We start from the raw sequence: 23043 nt of genomic DNA, 5'->3' as shown, positions 1-23043 counted from the left end.
TCACCGGATGTGTCAATTTGTTTAGTAATATTTTTAATAAATAATCACGAGTTTGGTTCACTTAAGAGATTAAACTCAAAAAAAAATCTCGTAGACAATTTGTGTAGAAAGAAATGCAAAGAAAAAAGTGTGTGATTGATAGTTAAATGCCTGAACGTGAATGAACTAAGTATAAATTTTAATTGCAATAAGCTTTGGATAAATATAATAAACAAAAGCATAAGATATGTTATGAAATAACTTGAAAAGACTTTTAAAAAATGGTGCACAGTTTCTCTGAAACTCGTTTCACTTTGTAACTCGGGTACTTTGAATTCTATAGAAATTTCTGTTAAGAATTGCGAACCTTTGATTCTATACAAGAGGTCTCTTTATATACTACTATATTGATATTTGTCGACAACGGTCATTTCTTAAATGTTTGACACGTACCTTAATACATGGACTTTATTGCTCTATCTTACTTCCACGCGTTTTCAAAGATAAAACTGTTGAAAACAATCATCACGATGATAATTGTGTTGGTAACAACTTTAAACCTCTTAATTGTTATTGTCAAAAAAATTTGGCCGACTCCTATAATGTTGTTGAAACATCTCCCCATTACATAGTCTTTGGACTTAAGAATATCCTAAGACCCTAACATCAGGTGGATGTATCGATCTCGACCTTTATCAAAGAGCTGGTTTGTGTCATCCTTTTCGAGATTTTGAACATGTTTCAAATAGAGAGTGTCTTAATCTTGTGGATATATTCTTGAGACTCCTCTAAACTATTCTTTGCATCGTCTTGTCTAAGAGGTTAATCAGACCATTTTAGTCGAAACAATTAGTATGTCAAAGTCTTTAATTGAAGCTCTTGACACTTGCCATTTTCCAACGTAGTTACATCAACCTTTTTCGAGTTCCTTCAGCTAAAATTTTCAAGCTAACAATCATGTTATTTAAAATAAGATACATTCATATAATTTAAAATGAAACCTACTATGAACAATCTATTCTCTTTTTAATACTCTCTGAATCACATACTATTTTATTCGATAAAATACATGTAGAGCCGTGTCACATAAAAATGTATGATCCGTATATGTTTCACCAAACAAAAGAATAAGTGTGAAGAAATTTCTAAAAAGAGAATGTTCCCAAAATTCTTCATTTAAAATAAAATAAGAAACTTTGATAGGATCCTTGAAAACATAAGGGTTTGCATACTTTTTAAGTTGTACCAATCAGTTAAAACATTAGAGATGAACATTAAAGAGAACTAATAAGCTGAGAAATAGAAATTAACATAACTTTAAAATGAAGAATGTAAATTTCTAAACAATTGAAGGCTATAAAGTAACACAACCAGCAATATGGGATAAGTTTTATAACCATTAGGAGATCTTAATAGGAGAATAGATAAAATGGTTAGTTCCCCCTTTGTATATAATCGAAATAGTAAATAACTTACATGTTGGAGGTAAAGAGACAGTGTTCATTGCAGGAATAATAGAAATCATAAAGAAAGAAGCATATTTAGACTCATTATTAGTAGAATTATTCATATTGCTTTGAAACATGTTGAGAATTTATTGGTATTGAACGTGAATATCAACTAAAGAGATTTATTCATGAGGATTAAAAGAATTGGTATCTTTCACTTGATCATTAATGACATAATGTTTAAAATTCCTTGAAGACTGTCCTGGGAAAAACCATGCTTCAAGAAGGATGTTTCAATTGTGTCATTGGTTTGTTGACAATGAGTGCAGAAATGATGAAGCACCATTAACCATTACTATAAACAATTTGTATAGCCAAAATAGATTTCTCAACTACAGGATCAAAGAAATTGGGTATCTAAAGACAGACTCGAAATTTAAAGTAGGTTTCGTCATCAAATGAATCCAACCAGTATTCACCTCCAAAAATCATTGAAGACCCACAGGTCTTAAGAAAAAACAACAAAAAAGAGGAGTAAGACAAACAAATATAAAGAGAACAAAGGAATTGAGAAAAAAAACAATGAAAAGGAAAGGGAAAATCTGGAGAAGCAAAGGAAGAAAAATGCGGGAATGAGATGTAGTTACTATGCGGGAATGAGATGAAGGATAACACTGAAATTTAGAGGGAAACCGCAAATTGCACGCCAGTGATAGTAAGCCAGCTTAAAGAAAAAGCAATGAACAACAATAACAAAACACCAAACTTAACTAATCTCTAGTAGGGTGATTTCAATGCTTCTACGCTTGGGACCACAAACTGGAGTCTTCACAACAATGACATCCCATGGCCAAGAGAAACAGGTTTTATTTGCTGGTTCACACCACAGCTAAAGAGGGTGTGAAAGCAAATCAAAATCGCATACCGCATCCAAAACCAGCAACCAAACAAACAATTTTATGTTCCAAATTCAAGTCATAATAATAAATATCAGCAATCAAACATGCCTTCAACCAAAGGAAGGAGATCCAAAAACTGAAAACACCTAGTCTAGTAAATAAAACAACTCAATCTGAAATTCGGATAAAAGCCAGTGCCGGTAAAGATAAATAGTCATTCACCAAGGAAGTAAATCCCAGCAGCATAAATAACTTAAGAAACAAGGCTGTCATTAAGGGACAATGAAGACAACTGATCAGCAGCACCGCCAGCCTGCTGCTGTGCAACATTCCTGAGGACGTCCATTGCCTCTGCCACCTTTGCTTTCAGGGCTTCTGGTGACTCAAGCAAGTGCAGAACTTCAGTCTGGTCCATCTCCAGAAGCATTCCAGTAACTTTAGCAGCATTGTCGGGCTCCAACTGTTCCACAAGTGGGTAAAGATTCTCACCCAGCATCTGCAAATATACAACCAACAAACAGTGGTTAGTTAAGGATGCTAAAATGTGTAATGAGTAGAGCTCGGGATAAAACTAAGATTTATTAGCCTAGTAAACACTAGATGAAGTAACATCTAGTTTTTACCTCCCTCAGACCTAAACCTAAATCCCCAAAATATATCAGTTCCCCGCCCCAATCCCCCATTGGGATGTAGAAATAAAACTCAAACTCAAACTCAAACTCATCCCAAACGGGTTCAGTATCCCCCGGCCCTCCACTATTCATATAGTGAAATCAATTTTTTTAATATAAACATTTCATCTTCCCAGCATCATATTACATTACAAATAGTAAAAAAAACAATCTCAAAAATTTCCATACATACATTTCAAATAATAATAATAATGTACAAACCAAATTATAAAAGAATTGATCATATATTTAATATTCCAAATTATCAAAACTAAATAATAAAGTATATAATAAAATAAATGGGACAGGTTCGGGTGGGTACCAGTGTCTCCATTACCCAACCTGTCCCCATATTTTGTAATCAGAGAAAAACTAAACTCAGTCAAAGTGGGTTTCCCCGTCAAACTCAGGGCAGGTTTGGGTGGGTCTCGACAGTACGTGTTATGTTGCCATGCCTAGTGACAAGTCGTTAGTAAGCCAATGGGTTCACTTATGTGAGTAGGAGTGTGTGTCTAAATAGAATAAGGATGAAAGAAATGTCATTGGATAATTTTTCTTATTGGTTCAACAAGGGAGATACTAGGATCACTAATTTCCAGAGGCTGGGTGTTTCACGGTTTCTGTATTGTTACAGCAGTTACCAATATTAGTATAGTTTCTATTTTTATGTTTACTTTTGTAACTGTCCCTTCAGAAGTTATTTATTACCAATTGCAGATTCTGTTTTAATGTTTTGTTATTGTAACTGTCCCATGGGAAGTTAATACCAACTGTAACATCTATTATCCATCAATATCAGGTATATTCCATACATGCTGCAGTAGAAATTCAGATATCTAACAAAAGCTTACCGTCCTCTGTTGCTCTGGAGATGCATTAGCCAGATGAGAAGCCAAAGCACCGATGGGAATTTGTTGTGAAAGTGATGCATCACGAAGGGGCATCCCACCCACATCATAAGGAACAGAATACATGCCTCCAGCAACTCCAGGCATGGGACCATCAGGCATGCCCCTACCAGAAGGATAGCGATACACACGCCCCCTAGGAAGCATCTGCCAATCCCAAACTTAATAGGTTAGTGATCAAAAAACGGAAAGATGACCCACAAAGTTACAAACACTTGATGGAATTCCACCAACCTGTTGTGGCATAAGAGGAACTGGCTGCTGGGACTGCTGGACTGCACCTCCACGTCTTCCACCAGGACGCTGCCCTTGCTGTCCCTGCTGAACCATTGGCACAAAGAAATTTGGCACAGGACCCCCACCAGGCCTCATTCCAGGCACAAGTTGTTGTTGATACCCAAATCCAGGCTGAGAAAATTTCCAACGATGAACATAAATATAATGAAATTACCCCATAACTTAAGGAAAAATCAGAGGGATAATATTTGTTGGGTGCACTGCTAAAGTTTAAAAGATAAACTGGCTTACCTGGGAAGGAATGATGGCAGGAGGGCCTTGACCATAAAATATTTGTTGACCCATACCTGGACCACCAGGGGGATACATAGGCATGCGAGGAGCAACAGATGGGGGCATCGCAACAGGACGCATTTGAGCAAATTGAGCCTGCATAAACAATTGAGCCCAAAAAATGAACATTAATATGGTCATATCAACTCAATAACCAAGCAGAATTAACCTATCAGATGTTGAAAAAACACAACATCATCAACTCCCTCTATTTCCCAATGAAAGCCCACTTAAGCAAGGAAAATGTGTTTCAAACTAAATGTCACATTCACTATTCAATGTAGAATTAATTACTATTTATCCAATTGTACCCTCTAAGATTACTACGCACTCTACTTCCAAAGAGTTAAATTCCATTTGGCATTTAATATGGTGGGAGGCACCAATACTTAAGAAGGTTAGTTCAAGAAAAACCTTAAACAATACTCATTTTGGAACGGAGGGAGTATATAATATAATGTTCAATTCTGCATTTTGGATTACAAATGATCTAAAAATCAAGAATCATGGATTTTATTTTAAAGCAATAAACCATAAAATTATAAGAAGTCAAGTAGGAGAGTAATTTAAATTACCAATAAAATGACAAGATTAAATCATAAGCAAATATGATTTAAATTACATATTAAATAACTGTAGTAAATCATAAACAAATATGACCATATTATATACATCCGACAAGACAAGATATAACTAAGTTTAATATGATTTAAGTTTAATAACGATCTATAAGTGTGCCTAATATTAAGGCCTTGATTATCATAAAATGGTTGAATACGAACAAAAATATACAACAGATTACACCTGAGTTTAGTAATAGTTGCAGGGATGGATTAAGAGCAAAAAAATAAAAAGACCAGTTCAAACTGATTTACTACCACAAAATCATAAAAAGTTATGCTGATTTGATAATGTATGCAACAATTCTATTATCTAATTTTTTGGTCAAACACCTAAATTGCTCAAAAGGTTTTCCATTTGCATCCACAGGTGTGATTTGTTTTTTCTAGTATGGGAAGGTAATAAATAATTGCACCTACACATACCTGCAGCCTAGCTCTTCTATCTTCTTTCCGTTGGGCCAGAGTCACATACAAAGGTTTGCTTACCACCATTTTGCCATTCATCTCCAAGAGCTAGCAAAACAAAAAATAGCACAAGGAAAATCAGATCCAACCTAAAAACCCACCTGTTTTATTAACCGATAATATACCATACAACTTACTGCTCTAGATGCCTCCTCAGGAGTAGAGAATGCAACGAACCCAGATCCTCGACTTATGCCATTGGGGTCTCTCATTACCTTTCAAGTGAAAGAAAAGAAACATATAGATTATGTACCTGGTGCATATACAGTGAGAAGCCAATCAAAGCAATTATACATACCTTGCAAGAGGTAATTGTACCAAAAGAGGAGAACAGCTCCTTAAGTTTGTCATCAACAATGCTATCATCCAAATTTTTGACATACAGGTTTGCCCCTTGATATTTATCAGCAGCTTCTTTCATGCTCTGCTCAAATTTTTGTTTCAGTTCATGCTCCCTTTCAGATTTCTTTTGAGCTTTTCCAACATACCATTCCTTGTCATCAATCTTTTTCCCATTAAGAGCCTCAACAGCCCTAGCAGCATCATCGGTACTCTCAAAGTTTACAAATCCAAAACACTTTGATTTCCCATCCCCATCCCTCATTACTACAGCACTAGTAATTGTTCCAAATTCCCCAAAAATCTGCTTCAACTCATCGTCGGTGGTTGTTTCCGATAGATTCTTAACAAAAACATTGTTGAATTTTGCCCTGTCAGTTGTGGTCTCTCTCTCTTGCTTGCGAAGGAAGGGTCCCACATAAACTTGCTTATCATTCAACAGCATACCATTAAGCTTTTCAATAGCTTTTTGAGCAGCCTCCTCACTATCAAACTGAACAAAGCCGTAGCCTTTTGATTGGCCAGATCCATCCACAGCAACCTTGCAAGAAAGGATACTCCCAAATGTAGAAAATGTATCATGCAATGCCTTATGGTCAATTGCCTTGTCCAAATTCTGCAGTAATTATTAAATTAGAAAGATTCAAAATAGTTCAAACAGATCAAATTAGGTTATGCAATCCAGAAGTTTAGCATGATTTTTTCCATTATCAGACAGGGATGGAAGAACCAAAGATAGTTATACCTTAATAAATATATTTCCTTGACCACTTTTGCGGATACTGGGGTCACGGTGTGAATACATAATACGAATGGGCCTGTTGTTCAGAGGAGTAAAGTTCAGAACATCCAATGCTCTGGCAGCTGTATCCACACAGCAAAATATATTATGAACATCAGATATACAAATCGCACGGATACCACAACAGCAACAAAATAAAAGATTTCATTACTCGAGAGAACAAAAACACAAAGATATGCATATGAAGGCTAAGTCAATGGCAAGTGAAAATCACATCATACAAAATTTCGTGATATAAAGATAGCTCGTGAAAACATACTGCTGTTCAACACTCCTACTAGCCAATGACACTAATATTGAGTATAACAAAGTACACAACATTCCACTACTCTAATATTCCATATGATGTGTTACTGATAAACTCATCTTACTGATAACAAATAGAGTCCTTGGCAGACTAATTCTCAAATGTTATGACATGTCTATAGCATAATAGTAGTAACCACAACAAGTGGAAGACAAAAAAAAAGTAGATTGACTAATGCTTGGGAACAGAGGTAGTGCTAGAGAGTTAAGTTAAAGCAACCAAAAGAGAGCGATAGAGATAAATAAAAACATAGAATTTGTACATCCACCGCCAATTAAAAGTATGGAATTCGTCCCTTTATAAAACTATTAACATAATAGAGGTCATACACACTACATATGCAGGTCTTTGACCGGTATGCAATATTAGCAAGAACTGCTCTACATGAATCTAGCTCCAAATTACTCCTAATAGTGTAACAGTCGCTGTGTAAAAAATTCAGTTACCAGAGGTAACCAGCACTGCTTATAGTGTTTGAAGTGGAGCTATTGCAGGATTTCTACTGCAGCATTCCATTAACAACTACTGTTAACACTACTTAGTAAGTAATCTTTTTGAGACGGAAAATCAAAGGTTATATCAGTCATCAAGTAGTGCAAGCATCTGCTGGATAATATGTTAAATGTGTGGAAATAAGGGGAAAAGTATGTATGTCAACAATCTCCCAAACACAAATTAATTTTTGATGTTACCAGAAATTATTTTAACAGAAAAAAGGCCAAAACAATCTCCTTACATCTATTTATTATTCTTCAAGTGATCTTATACTATTGGATTCATCAGACAAAGCAGTATACAAAATCAAACTACTGGTATTAACCACAACAGGGAATTGACAAGAATACAGATACTAATTACATAACCAATGTCCAAATTTCAGACATAACCCTAATACGGAAACTAAAAATTGATTAGTAAAATTAAGCCTTTCTACAAACCAATTTCTAAATCAAACAACCAGCAAATCAAAGCTTAAACATTTCCAAAGAACACAGCCAGCAAGCAATAAGGGAAATCGAAACACGAAAAAAGCAAAAACGAAATTAACTAACCATCTTGAGGGTTGCTATAGTTAACATAACCATAACCAAGTGACCTCCTAGTGGTCAAATCCCTGCAAACCCTAACAGACACAACCTGACCCAATTGATTGAAAAGGTCATAAAGCTGAGAATCCGTAACATTGACATCAAGATCTCCAACGTAAAGCGAAGTCGTCACAAACTGATTCCCACCAGCCGCTGCTGCAGCGGCTGCTGCCGCCGCAGCAGCACCGCCGTTCGGGCCCGACATCGCATTCTGAGGCTGAACCTGAACCTGAGCCATCTCAATTCCTCAACAAAAACGATCAAATTTAGGTTTTTTTTTCAAAAATTTCCTAATTTCCCCCGAAATTTTTTCTTTTTTTTTTCTCTTCCCCCTCCTCTTGTTATTGATAACAATAAAACCTAGGAAGAACAGAAAAAACTAGCGATAAATTGATGGAACAAAAGCATATAATTTTTTTGATTTTGATTTGGGGAAAACGAGGAGAGGGAAGTGAATGGAAAAGAAATACGGAAAAAGATAGGAAATAAAATAAAAATAAATAAAAGAGAGAAAAATTGAAGATGACGGAAGAGGTAGCAGAGCAAGAGCACTGCGGTGTGGAAAGAAGTAAAAACGGTGAAGCGAGAAAGTATAAAAGAGACGGCGAGTGAGGGTAAACCCTAGCACAATCCAACGAGGAGATCTGGGCCGTTGAATGGGAAAGGGTGTGGGGTCAGGATGGATATGGTAGATAAGGATTGGGAATTTTGGGGAAGGAGGAGAAAGGTAAATAGGTTGATGAGAGAGTGAAAATAATGAAGTAGGGTAAGTAACCGGTAAAAATAATGAAAAATTCCAGTTAAAGTAGAGCTGTTTGTTTTGTATTTTATTTTATTTTTGACAATTAATTAATTCATTATCAAAAATAAGATATGCAAAAATATATATATGGTCTCACATGAATTCAAATTCAAAGCCTTACAATTATGATTATACAGAATATTATTTTTTATTTATTAATTTAATGGCTGAAATTTTACCTCTTAAAATTAAAGTAAGAAAAATATTGGTAAAAATAATTATCATTTCAACAAATATTTAAACACTTGATTTCATTACTAATTTAAAAAAATAAACAAAATCAATCATAAATATTACTTTAAGAGTAACTCTATATAAAACTATTTTGTTTAATAATTTAATATAATTAGAAACTACTAGTGTAAAGTTACATGTAGATCCAATCAAATCAAATAAAAGTGTTTCTACGATATCTTTTCAAATATTTACTTTATGAGATTTTATAGATGGGTGTAGCTCTCTTCTAAATATTAAATTCTATTAATTAAATTATTGAATTAAAATTATCTTTTTTATTTAAATTAAAATTTATATTGGATATATTTTTGTAATTTCAAAACTATTTGATACTTTATCTTAGAATTTGATGCATACATGACCTTTTTATGAAAAAAATCGATTATTTTATTAGATTGAAGACTCAATTTAATTTCTCATTAAAATTATAAAATTCAATTTAATCCGTGAAAAAAGTTATACTTAATCCTTTACAATCTCTTGTTAATATATTTTTTTAAAATTTTTTTTTCTTTTGAACTATTTCTGTCATATGTATTATTTATGACACATGCGATTTTTAATAATTATGTATTTATATATTTTTTGTTTTTAAGAATTGTTTGATATTATTACATATCATAAAAATTATATGTCACTAATGTATATTGACATACAGTAAAATAAAGACATAAATTTTTTGGGTTCAATTCCTTTTAAGAAAAAAGTTTTTTTTTATATTTTAAAATTTGAATTGTTTAAAAATAAAATAAAGAATAAAGAATAAAGAATAAAAATAAATTTAGTATTTAAAATTGAAAAATAAATAATAAGTCCAACGTGACCGCTCATGTAATTATAAAATGCATGTGGCATAAATAATACACATGACAATTCAGTCACGTTTAAAAATAGAGAAAAAAATGGATTGAAAAATTAAATAATCTATTTTATCGAGAATTAATGTGAGTTATGTAGTTTTTGTGAGGGAAATGGGTCTTCACTCAATTTATTATATATCTATAATCGTCAAATTTAAAATAATATGTAAAGTTCTTCTATGCAATAAAAAAATTGGTTTAATTTAATTTTTGGTGATTTAACTTAATTAAGTTTTCAATTGATTCTCTTATTTAATTAATATTATTTTTTATTTTCTAAAAAATTATTTTATCAATCAATTTAGTTTATTTTACTAACATTTAAATTTAAATATTTTAGGTGGGATAAAATTGTAAGATGTCTATTATAAACTTTATTATTTTTTAATTTTAACTTATTGATCTTTTTAAAGAATTTTATATTTTTGAATTTTGACGGTCTATTAATTATAACGATACGCCATCAAAAGGTAATATTTGTATATATTTATTTAATGTAGCATTATAATTAATAGACCTTCAAGATTCAAATATGTGAAATTATTTAAAAAGATCATGGGATTAAAATAAATAGTAACAATAACAATGTTTTAAAAATTGGATCAAACCGGTCGGTTCAATCGATTGGACTGGAAATCGGAGATAATTCTGGTTGGATCAACCTTTTAAAATCGCTAATGGATCAAAATCGAAGTAAACCGGAAAAATTGAATTGAACCGTCCAAAATCATTCTAACCAAAGAACCGGAGCTGGTTTTGTAAAACCGTCTGATTCAAAAAAAATGTATCAAATTGACCATTTTTAAAATTTTCTTAAAAAATTTAATATTTTAATATGAAAACTTAACCTACATTCTCATTCAAAAAAAATATGTATTTTTTTACAATCATACGAACTTCAAAGTTTTGTCACTCAATTATAGTTTTTCTTTCAACCACATTTCATTATCACACGCCGTCTGGTTCAAACATAATCACGATATTCAACTCAATATTGATTATTACTCTTAAACAAAAAGAATATATTCAATAATCAAACATAATTTTTTTGTCTAGAAGTAAAACACAATTGAATGTAAAGTATAATAGTAATAATCTTGAAGATTTTGTCAATGATACAATATTAAAAATATAAATATACATTTGAAAAGTGCATTGTCGGTGTAAGGAAGTATTACACTGACATCCGATCAAAATATTTTATATTGTCAAATCATAACAGTATTTTAAAAATAAAAGTGTGATGTGGCGGGATATACGAATCTCATTGATTGACACTGTAAAAATATTTTATATTGTCTGTGCATATTCCTTTTTTTCTTTTAAAAAAATATGAGAGCAACAAAGACTTTAGACATTTTATAAAAATATAAATATATATTTGAAAAAAAATATGTAATTTGATAATATATAAAGGGAATAATATCTCTTTTGCCCCTATCATATTTGTGATATTTAAAAAACTTAATAGAAAAAATGAATTTTCTTTCTCCTTTAAGAACGAAGATTCCTCTATTTTGATCCTCATTATATTTAGTCATAAAAAAATATATGATAGGTAATTTTTTTTAATTACTGGATTGTCAATTTGATTTTTTTTCTCTAAGTTCTTATTTTTTTTAAATCCATGTGACATTTTTTTATTATTTTAAGTATGAAGATTTTAAAAGCTTCAAACACCAAAATTTAAAAACCAAAGGAGTGATGAATCCAGGACCACAGACCGAATGAAGAGGCACCATTACCATTGGATCATGCTGCCAACTTTATTTTTTATCCCACCAAATATACTTATTAAATACTTTATTCTCAAGATTAGAATAAATATATTTCAAATATTTTGATTACATATTTAAATATACTTATATATAGTTTATTAAATATGAAATTTATATAATAATATTAAATATAAAATATATTTTTTAATTAATATTATTAAGTATGCAATATATTATATAGTTAATTAGTATTATTAAATATGAAATTTATATAATAAATTAATATTATTTTATATGAAATATGTTTTTAAATTAATGTTATTAAATATAAAATATATTTATAGAATAAAATAATATTGTTAAATATGAAATATATTTATATAATAATTAATACTATTAACAATGAAATATATTTTTAAACTAATATTATTAAATATTAAATATGTTTATATAATAGATGAATATTATTAAATAAAAAATTTATATAATAAATTAATATTACTGGATATGAAATATATTTTTAAATTAATGTTTTTAAATATTAAATATTTTTATATATTAAATTAATACATTTAATATGAAATATACTTATATAATAAACTAATATTGTTAAATATGGAATATATTTATATAATATATTAATATTATTAAATATGAAATATATTTATATAATAAATTAATATTATTAAATATGAAATATATTTATAGAATATTATTATTAAATATTTAATAATATTAAATAAATATTTTATAAATAATTATGTATTAATTATTATATAATAAAAGTGTGATAAATATTAAGAGAACTTGGCTTTCCTTAAAAATTCATAAAGTGGGTTATGCTTACTGTCACTATTGTTTTCTATAGGTACCGAATTATGAAATATATTTATATGTTTAACTAATAATATTTAATATGAAATTTATTTATATAATAAACTAATATTATTAAATATGGAATATATTTATACAATACATTAATATTATTAAATTTGAAATATATTTATATTATAAATTAATATTATTGAATATGAAATATATTTATATAATAATATTATTAGATATTTAATAATATTAAATAAATATTTTATAAATGATTATGTATTAAGTATTAATATTGAGAGAGCTTGGCTTCCTTCAGAAGTTCATAAAGTGGGTTATGCTTACTGTCAATATTGTTTTCTATAGGTACATAATTAATGGTGATCCCACATCCATCTTGAAAGCTAAAATGGGCTTGATACAAAGGGATCCCCTATCTTGGTTGCTCTTTATTATTGTTATGGAGTACATATACAAGATCCTCCAAAAGATGAAGAAGAACCCAAACTTCAACTTCCATTTTAAATGTAAGAAGATGAATTTCATCAACATGAGCTTTGTTAATGATCTTCTTCTTTTTGCTATAGGTGATGTTGCTTCGATTGAAATCTTAATGGCAACCTTTGGTGAGTTCTCTGCTTTCACATGCATATATGTGAATCTATCAAAATGTCATGTTTACTTTGGCAATGCTAAGGAGAGTATCAAATTGTAAATTATGGCGTATACCAAATATCAAGAAAGAAAGTTTCCTTTTAGATATTTGGGCATCCCCTTCACTACTAATACTCTTTGTGTATCACTGTCTTGTGTTGGTGGAAAAAATTATTGAGGGGGTTAAAAATTGGAGTGCGCGCTTTCTCAGCTTTGCAGGGAGACTTCAACTGATAAGGAATGTCATTTTTGTTATGGCTAATTTCTGAATGCAGTGCATCCCTCTTCCGAAATAGGTCACAAAAAAAGTTGATGTTATCTGCATATCATTCCTCTGGTCTGGTAGTGAGGTCATCTCGAGGAAGTCCTCTGTTTCATGGAGTAAAGCACATTCACCAAAGAAACATGGTGGTCTTAACCTCATTTCCCTTGAAGAGTGGAATCAAGCCAACTTGTTAAAGCTCACGTGGAACCTTGGCGGGAAAGTGGGCAGTTTATGGATCAATTGGATTCATCGTTATTATATCAAGAGAGATATTATTATGATTGTTCTGATTAAAAGAATTTTCTCTTAGGTTCTCAAATCTATTCTAAAGGAACGCTAGAAAATCCAGCAATCTCAAGTCTGGAATAACATGATGTATGGCCCAAAATTCCAAACTCGCCAAATATATTTTGATATTAAACCTCAAGAATAAGAAGTTAGTTGGTGGAAGATAATTCATGATAATGTTGCCAAACCAATGGCTATATTCACTTTATGGTTGGCTTGCCATAAAAGACTAGCAACAAATTATAGAATGCTCATATTTAGATTCAATGACTAATAAATGATGTGTTTGCAGCAATCAAGAAACTATGTTTCATCTTTTTTTTTCTTATGCAACAACTTGGAATATTTGGAATTATGTTTTGAAGTGGATGCAATTCACCCACGATCTCGGAGACTAGCGTGAGGAGCTGAAATGGATTATCGAGAACTACAAGAAAAAAGGTTAGAAAAGCAAAGTCCAGAAGATGACATTTGTTGAAACCACTTATGAGTGTTGGAATTATCGAAATGATGTCTGTGTTTGGGAACAAAGTTGATACTACTAGTATTGGGCCAAAAATTATTGATGTTATTGTTTATTGATGTTGAAACATGCTTGATCTTAGAGGCCACATAGGGAAACTCTTATTACCTTAATAGTTGTTGTTATTCTAGGTTTCTAGCAGGCTGGATTCAGTGGGATCGCCTTGGTCTATGTTGGTTTTTTGGTTTATCAATAAAGTTTTGTTCTAAAAAAAACAAGTGTGATAAATACCTTTGAAATAAAAGTGTAATCAAAATGTATGAAATGTATTTGTTCTAATATTGGAAACAAAATATGTAATAAGTATATTTGATGGGATGAAAAAACAAATCTGACAGTGATGACAAACAGTCATTGCATATATTTAGTCGAAGAATCAGAGCAAAACAAGTGAAAGTCGAGCAAATATGAGGAAGAATGAGGGGAAGATAGTTATGTGTGCAAATTATGGACTTAGTAAAAATTTGAGTGAAAAGGGGAGCAAAAAAAGAGTGGAGCTTCGAAAATAATTATATCCACCATCGCGCATACGGTAGGGCACTAAAAGTTGTATCGCACGCGATGCAGGGTATCACGCGCATGATAATCACTTTTCTAGACTTTTTTTTGACGCGTTCTGGTCCATTTTGACGCCTTTAAAATAGGATTTTCTGCACTTTCACAAGGGTTACGAGATTGTGAGATTGAAGCATGAATTTCAGAGCACAAGTGGAGATTTTTAGGGCATTTGAAGCCATTGAAGACCATCACTTCAAGGGACTTCTTATGTTATTTTCATCTATCGATTGTGGTATTGTTAATTACACTATGAGTAGCTAAGCTTCTACAATTTATGTTATGTTATGATGAACTTATTTATATATTGTTGGATTCTATGTTGATTTGACCATTGTATGAACCTATTGATCTATAATCCTATTCAATTGCTTCTTGTTCGTAATGTTTTTTTATGTGAGATATTGTTTTAATATAATTTTTGGCATATAGGGAATACTGATCATTAGTCTATGTGTTGGACTTAGGGTAATTGTTGTACTTATGTTGGTTGAATAGGGATAGGAGACTCCGAGTAATGGCATAGAGAATTAATGTTCTATACATCGCCTAACCCTCCTTACGCCGGCGGAATAGGGTTAGAAAGCACCGAGTAGTGGTTAGTGATTCATTTCGTGAGGGATCAGCTATAATGGTTTTGTTAATTCATCGTAAGATTATAGTGGTTAGATCATTCATACAGGGCATCAACCATCAACAATAGAGAACTATGGGATTCTACAACACAACCTGACCACTTTCGTGACATTGTTTACTCGTTTATTTACTTTACACACTGAAACTTAAAAACTCCCCCATTTTTACTAGTTTCCTATAAATTTCACACATTTTGTCTTACTTGAAGACAGTCCTTGTGGATTCGATCTTTTTTATTACTTTGACATTATCAATACACTTGTCGAGAAGTCATCAAGTTGTCGAGGACTGTTGATTTTTCAACAAGGCGATGTTTGTGCAATTGATTTTATTTTTAATTTTAGTTTTAGTCTTTTTAATTTTTGTTTTAATTTCTTGTTTATCATAGTGCTACTGAGATATTTTATGTTTCTGTATGTGTAGTTCATGATCACCATTAATTCTATTGGATCCAGAAATTGAAAGAACCACACGTGCTCTCAGAAAAGCAGTTATAGAAGCAACTCTTGACGAAGGAATACTAGAAGAAGAGCAATTATCAAGCTCTTTTGACTCTGAATAAGAAGTCATGGCAACTGCACAACCCTTAACTCTGGGGGACTACTGTAAGTGAACTAATGAAGGGCGGGTTTTTAGGGGGTTTGTACCGGCAGACGCTGCTAATTTTGATATTAAAAATTATGTACTTTCAAGTTTAAGAGAAAATTTGTTCGAAGGGAACGCGATTACATACCCATGGGTGCATCTTGCACGCTTATATGAAACAACTTCAATGTGCAAACCTACTGATGTCACTAAAGATCGGGTTAAATTAAGGTTGTTTGGGTTCTCACTGATTGGAATGGCGAAAGATTGATTGCTTTGCCTTCTGAATTGAACAATCCGAAATTGGAAGAAGTTGGAGGATAAATTCCTTAAAATATTTTTTACTACTACTCATTATACCGAGCGTCGAGCAGAAATTGTTAATTTTGAGCAACAAGAAATTAAGTCACTTTATGACGATTGAGAAAGATTTAGGCTTTTGTTGCGCATATGCCCAAATCACAACATGAATAATATGAAGCAGATGCAAAACTTCATCAAAGGTCTCAAGAGTCAAACTCGCGTGTTATTAGATGCTTTTGCGGGAGGTATTATCGATCAAATGATCGAACTACAAATAAATGACCTCGTTGAGAAGATGTGTACGAATGAGTACCATGCAGAAAGTGAAAGGTCGGTCAAGTTGGAAATTGAGGGATCGCCTAAAGGTACGTTACCTCTTGATACCCATACTGCTCTTTTAGCTCAAATTTAATTATTGAATAAAAAGATAGCTGAAAGTAGTTTAGGTAGAGCTTAACGTGAGCTAGGTACAAGCACTTAGGTGTGACTTTTGTGGAAGAGAACATGCAAATGGAATGTGTTAGTTAGAAGGGACAAGTGAGGAGGTCCAGTTTGCTGGTTTTCAAAAGAACAACCCGTACTCCAACATATACAATCCGAGTTGGAAAGATTACCCCAATTATGTTGGAGCAATAATAAAAATCCAAATGCCAACCAAGGGATGCAACAAAGCCAACAAACTCTGTTTCAAAGGAAGCCATCACAGTTGGAAGAAAACTTGCATAATTTCATTAAAGCCACTCAAAGTATCTTTGATTAGATAAATAAGAACCATGAAGAAATGAGTAGAAACCATGATCCGTCTATAAAAAATATGGAGATGAAGATTTGTCAATTATCAGGCAAATAGTTGTTTTGCCAAGCTCGGGTGGAGGATTCACTGGTAACACTGTAGACAATTCTAAGAATGAAACATGCAAGGTTGTTGATACAGGTTTAGGGGAAGTTATTGAACAGGGTAAAGATTAGACATCTAAATAAGGTGTGATTGAAAGAGAAGAGAATGGAAATCAAGGTGACAAAGAGGAAAGAGGAGTCACTCTTGATCAACTCATTGATAAAAAGAGCTCTCCTTAGAGAAGGACAAAGAAGCAAATCCTGACTGAACCAAATCCTCATTTATTGGATTATATTAAACCACCATTCCCTATAATTAAGAAGAAACCAGTTCAAGAAGATGAAGTAGTGATGTTTGCAAAGTTCAAGGAAATGCTAGCTACTTTTCAAATAAGTATTTCTTTCCATTAAATTTTAGAACTCATGCCTAAATTTTTAAATTTATGAAGGCATTACTAAAGGGGGCGAAAGAGAAAGCGGTTAAGGAGCATGTAAACATGACTGAAAAGGATGAAGTGGTAATATCTGAAGCTTTGCCACAAAAATTAAAAGATCCAGGTAAGTTTACTATTTCTTACAATATCAGTGAGGTGAATATTCCATATGCTCTATGTGATCTTGGATCTAGCATAAATGTCATGCCACTAAAAACGGTAAAAGACTTGAAAGTGGGTAAGATTACACCGAGTAACATGACTCTCACTCTAGCTGACTCATTTGTTACTCAACCGATTGGTGTTTTATGTGACATGTTAGTACATGTCGATGGAATAGTATTTTATGTGGATTTTATAGTGTTGGATACAAAAGGAGATTCAGGAGGATCTGTTATTGTTGGACGACCATTCTTGGCAACCTGGAAAGCAAAGATTGATGTAGAAATTGGTGAACTTATCTTGAAGTTCAATAAAAAGAAAGTCATTTTCAAAGTGTATGATTGGACACCATATGTTGAGAATTTAGATATTTGTTATCATCTGGAGGAAAAAGATAGCAGGGTAGATAAAGGACGAAGAAGAAGTGAAGTTACCGGCGTGAGGGTATCCCTTGTGCCTGACGTGTTTTAAGAATGAGACATCAAGCTATTGACGGAAAAGAAACGTTGGATGAGAGGCAACCCATTATTTTTAGTTAGTTTTTATTTTGCATAATTTATTTTATTTTATTCAAGACCATACCAAGAGGAAGTAGCTACTCAAGCATAAATTTTCCATGAAGATCTTAATTGTCTTTAATAACTAAGTTTGTAGTTGTTTATGTTTTTTTTTCTTCAGATTACAAGTTTAGTACTTTAGCATTGAACAAATGATCCAAAAGAAAATTGATCATCACAATAGCAACTAGCAACTTGAAGGCGAAGGATGAGAAAAGAATTAACGGACTTGTACTCAACCTACAGATACCTCATCTAGTAAGGTTTGAGCCAAATATTTCCATTGATCATTTTTCTTTCTTTACGAGTGTATCCATGCATTATTCTTATATCTGGTTTGATCTATTTCCAATTAAGTTATCTGGTTTGAACAACATACACTGAGGCAATTTTTTGTTTATAACTTTGAGCCTTTATAAATCATCAGTTAGTAATAGGTATATTCATTGCTAAACACTTTAAGCCTAAGCCTTTCTTTCGATGTTGTGGCCTAAAATTCTTAGCCATATTACCTGAAAGATCTTTTCTTTCCACCCTTTCTTTGGAGTTAGGTAGAAGTATAGTCTTAAAGTATATGAAAAAGATAAAGTTTGAGGTTGCTCTTGAAAGTGAATAAAGTTTTAAGTTGGGGGTTGGGGTACTAGAGAATATGATCCAAAATTTCAAAAAATGTTGTGAAAAAGAAGTGGAAAAAGACACTTCTTCAAAAACAAAAGATGAATGAGAAAAGAAAAGAATGATAGTATAAGAAGGATCAAAATTCTCTAGTAATAGAAAAAAGGAACAAAAAGGTATGATGATAGAATGAGAACTGGGAACCTAACTCTAAAGGTTTAACCCTACTTTCCTAAAAATATCCTACCCTAACATAAGCTAGGTTACAACCTGAAAAGTCCTCTAATGTGTGTATTATGATTTTTATGTTTGACTCTATTAGAACATGATCAAGCTAAGTTTAATTGATTTTACGTGTTGACTGGGAGATCACCTTATCCATTGAGTGAGTTATAATGAGTTGAGACACAGGTTAAGTACTCATTAATATCGATGACGTTTTTCCGAATTCGTCTGATAGAAGTTGGGAGCTAAAACATGGTTAGGTAAAAGAAATATTTAATTTTGTGATGTTCGATTGTTATTGTAAGACTTGTTTTCTATTGAAATGTGTAGTTGCAGGCGAGTTACTTGAGAATAAGCAACAATTCAAGTTTGGGTTTGTGATGACAGTCAGCTATTGCATATATTTAGTGGAAGAATCAGAGCAAAACAAGTGAAAGTCGAGCAAATATGAGGAAGAATAACCAAAGAATGAGGGGGAAATAGTTAAGTGGGAAACTTATGGACTTAGTGAAAATTTGAGTGAAAAGGGAGCAAAAAAAGAATGAAGCTTCAAAAATAATTACATCCACCATTGCGCAACATCGCGCACACGATAGGGCATTAAAAGTTACATCGCGCGATGCACGTGTAGCGGGAAATTCATGATCATTAAGCTATCGACAAGCTAGAGATCAAATAACAAGAGTCGTCACTGCGCTTTTATTGTTTCCAAGGGAAAAGGGAAAAAGTACGAACAAAATCCAAAAAGTAAGAAGTTTTCAAATAAAAACTAATAAAAGTCAGAGATCACAGGTAAGGGAGTTGGTTACACAAAGGGAAGGTGTTAGCACCCAAAGTGTCCTAGGTACTCCTAGGGAGCCCTTTTTGTGTGCATATGTACTTTGTACAAAGTGAGGTTTACAAATAAATAGAATGGGGGGATGAGAAAAGAATTCATTAATTATATTTTTGTGTTTGACAAGACCTTCGGTCTTGTGCCTACGTACCAACATAAAAATGAGGGATCAAAACCTTGTAGTTCGTGATACAAATTTCAAAATGGATGCATTGATTTTAACAAAATTAGGTTTGAAAGGCACAAAGGCCTAAAATGATTTGAATGAGTTAGTTCTTTTTGGATTTTTGAAAGCTTAAGTCAAGTATAGTTAAGTTTATTTACAAGTTTGATTTAAGAAAATAAGTTTGAAAATGCAATGGCATAAGGTCAAAGTTTCTATTTTCTTACAAAAGTGGTCAAAGTTTAGAACAAAAATAGTTCACACAAAAAAGATTTTGAAAAATGGAGGGAGAGATTTTGAAATTAAATAAATGGGGAGAAGATGAAAAGACTACCCCATACATAAAAACTAAAAGTTTAGAGTTGAAAAGATCTGACCAAGTGGATAGCAATCCAATAGACAAAAATGTCAATAGAAACCCAGAATTCCCTTGGACTTTTAGAATCAAGCAACACACAAATCCACAATTATTTTATCTTTAAGAGCAAGGCATCAAATAAAGATGGCCTCATCTAAGCTTATCCATTCTATGATCTTCTTTAAAAAAAATAGCCTATGTAACAGATGAATTCCACAAGTCACAGGTTCAAAATAACAGCTTCACAATAATCATGTTGCAGATGAATCTTAGAGAGATCTTCAAAGATGTATCAGATGAATTTTCAAATTGCAAGCACTTGGTTCTTCAACAAATTGGCATTGGCCAAATCCTTTAACTTAAGGAGGTTGCCTAGATTCTAAGTCCAATTCTCAAGATCAAACCAACAGTCCACTCAAAAGTTTTTTAGGGTTTTTATTATTATTATTATGTACATTAATGGTCAAAGACCACACAAACAAGCAAAGTATATACAAACAAATATATCACACAATATGGCCCAAATGGACAAAGTGAAAATTACATTAATATAAACAATTAGAATGATATGAACAATGGCAAATGAAATAAAGTGCTAAAAGTAAATTGCATTAAAGTAAAAACTTGAAATTAAAAGTTAGTAGTTAGTAGGTTAGAAGTTAGTTTTGTTTTGCTTTTCAAGGCATTCTGTGGAGAACACTTAACCCACTTATCACAAGCATGGATCCTTGAACCAAAACATCTTCCAAAGGAAGGAAAGAAGGTCAAGTTTCCACACAATACCATGAAATAGGGGAGACTTAGAATCTCACTAACTAGAATGCTTATGCCTTTTGTGTCACAAATTTAGCGCTATGCTAAGCAATCGTAATTGGACTTATGTAGAAGTCACAACTATTTGAGGCCGGGCAATAGAATTTTGGTGTTACTGCATGTTAGAGACATAGTATAATGGACTATGCTCATGAAACATACCACACACAAAAAAGAATATGCAAAAGGTGTGGCTTAATCCCATCCATACTCATGTCAATTTTTCAATCAACTAGCATTAGGACTTTGAGATGTCATAGGTCAAATGGAATGAATGAATTAAGAAGAGGAATGAGATGAAGTGGGAAGGTGATGAATGAAATCACAAATTGGTCAAAGGAGGATTTTTACCAAATTAATATCATTCATTCATTTTGGGAGATGGAATGTACATTCCATCAATCCCCTAAATCCAATGATATTAATTTGACAAAGTCAAATCAACCTTGACCAAGGCCCAACAACAACAAGCAAACTCAAACAAGTCAATACAATTGGTCAACAAAAATAATCGGCATTTATTCAATTAAAAATAATAAAATAATGCATTTAAATCAAATATGTTTTGTCCAATTCCTAAAACCTCATCAAAACACCAAAGAAATGGCCATGAGATTTATCATAGGTCAAACAAGGTCAAAGGACCTTGGAGAAAAAATTTCATAATTTTTGGACATTTAAAAATATTTTTAAACAATTAAAAACAAATGCAAATCAATTAATTCATGAAAAATATTAATAATGATCCAAAAAATAATTTTAATTCAGAATATGAAAGAGAAAAATATTGGAATTTTTTTTGTGAAAGTCCCATATTTTTTGGATCAATATTGAATTTAATATGAATTATTGAAGGAAATGCAATTAAAATAAAAATTCAGAAAAATCTAAATTACGTGGACCATCAGATCTCCCTCATTAATTGAGATGGCAGATCAGATGGTCCCTAGTGCGCTATCCACCATGGACCTTAGTCAGCGCGTGGAAATTTTGGTAATCAAAAGGGACGCACGAGATTAGAATAAAACACATGGATCCTGTGGTTCAGATGCTAGCCAACTCATCGCCGGAGCCAGAGCTCCGGTCATCTTCTCCGATGGACCTCATCGGACTGGTCCACCATGAACAATCACCATAATGAAAAACAAGGACATGATCTTGAATAAAAATGGCATTGAGCTCGAATATGACCTCCATTCACTCCAATTCCAAGTATATTGAGAGATACATGGAATTGAAATTTGAGGTACATGAACTAAGTTGCTTCGATTTGACCCCAAAGCAACTCAATCTTCTTGCCTACATTGGTAGGACTTCAGACAACCAAAGAATCAATAGAATTGAGTTAGAATTTGAGAGAATCAAAGAGTTTAAAATTTCTGGAAAATACCTTCAATGGAGGTCTAGATTCAACTAGTCTTGATCTTGCTTGTGCTTGGACTCACTCCACTTGCTTGCAGGAGAAGGATTGAATGGTTAAAAAGCTATGGATTCCTGGAGAATTGAATTCCAAAACAGTGGAGATTCAAGCTCAAATTCAAGAGAATTTTTCAGGCTTATCCTTTGAGAATTGAGGGTTTGAAATGGGGGATCAAAGCTGGCGCGATTGTCTTCTCATTTCTGAGCAATTGAAGCTCTATTTATAGCTGAAATGGTTGATAATTGCACACTCACATTCACTTTCAAATTTTGGCAAA

At 32.3% G+C, this 23043-nt stretch overlaps 1 protein-coding gene across 1 annotated transcript; it reads right to left on the bottom strand.

The window, feature by feature from the left end:
* Nucleotides 1-2382: 2382 nt before the first annotated feature.
* Nucleotides 2383-8749, bottom strand: LOC127108201 (polyadenylate-binding protein 8). Its single transcript, XM_051045630.1, has 9 exons — nt 8064-8749; nt 6648-6766; nt 5862-6518; nt 5701-5778; nt 5522-5611; nt 4434-4571; nt 4140-4313; nt 3849-4052; nt 2383-2822 (listed from the first exon to the last, which is right to left on the bottom strand). The coding sequence occupies exons 1-9, from the start codon at nt 8335-8337 to the stop codon at nt 2580-2582; spliced, it is 1977 nt and encodes a 658-aa protein (XP_050901587.1). The 5' UTR covers nt 8338-8749; the 3' UTR covers nt 2383-2579.
* Between the last annotated feature and the right edge of the window lie 14294 nt (nt 8750-23043).

Source organism: Lathyrus oleraceus, chromosome 7 (assembly GCF_024323335.1).
Source record: "Lathyrus oleraceus cultivar Zhongwan6 chromosome 7, CAAS_Psat_ZW6_1.0, whole genome shotgun sequence".
NCBI lineage: Eukaryota > Viridiplantae > Streptophyta > Magnoliopsida > Fabales > Fabaceae > Lathyrus > Lathyrus oleraceus.
The sequence above is the reverse complement of the archived record's forward strand: the minus strand, read 5'-3'. Positions and strand labels throughout refer to the sequence as shown.

Excerpts from the sequence above, each read along its gene's own strand:
- LOC127108201 (XM_051045630.1), bottom strand. The coding sequence starts at position 8,337 with ATGGCTCAGGTTCAGGTTCAGCCTCAGAATGCGATGTCGGGCCCGAAC. Across the intron at positions 5,612-5,700 it reads CTGAGGAGGCATCTAGAGCA|CTCTTGGAGATGAATGGCAA; the intron begins GTAAGTTGTATG and ends TTGTTTTGCTAG. Across the intron at positions 4,053-4,139 it reads TTCCTCTTATGCCACAACAG|ATGCTTCCTAGGGGGCGTGT; the intron begins GTTGGTGGAATT and ends TGGGATTGGCAG.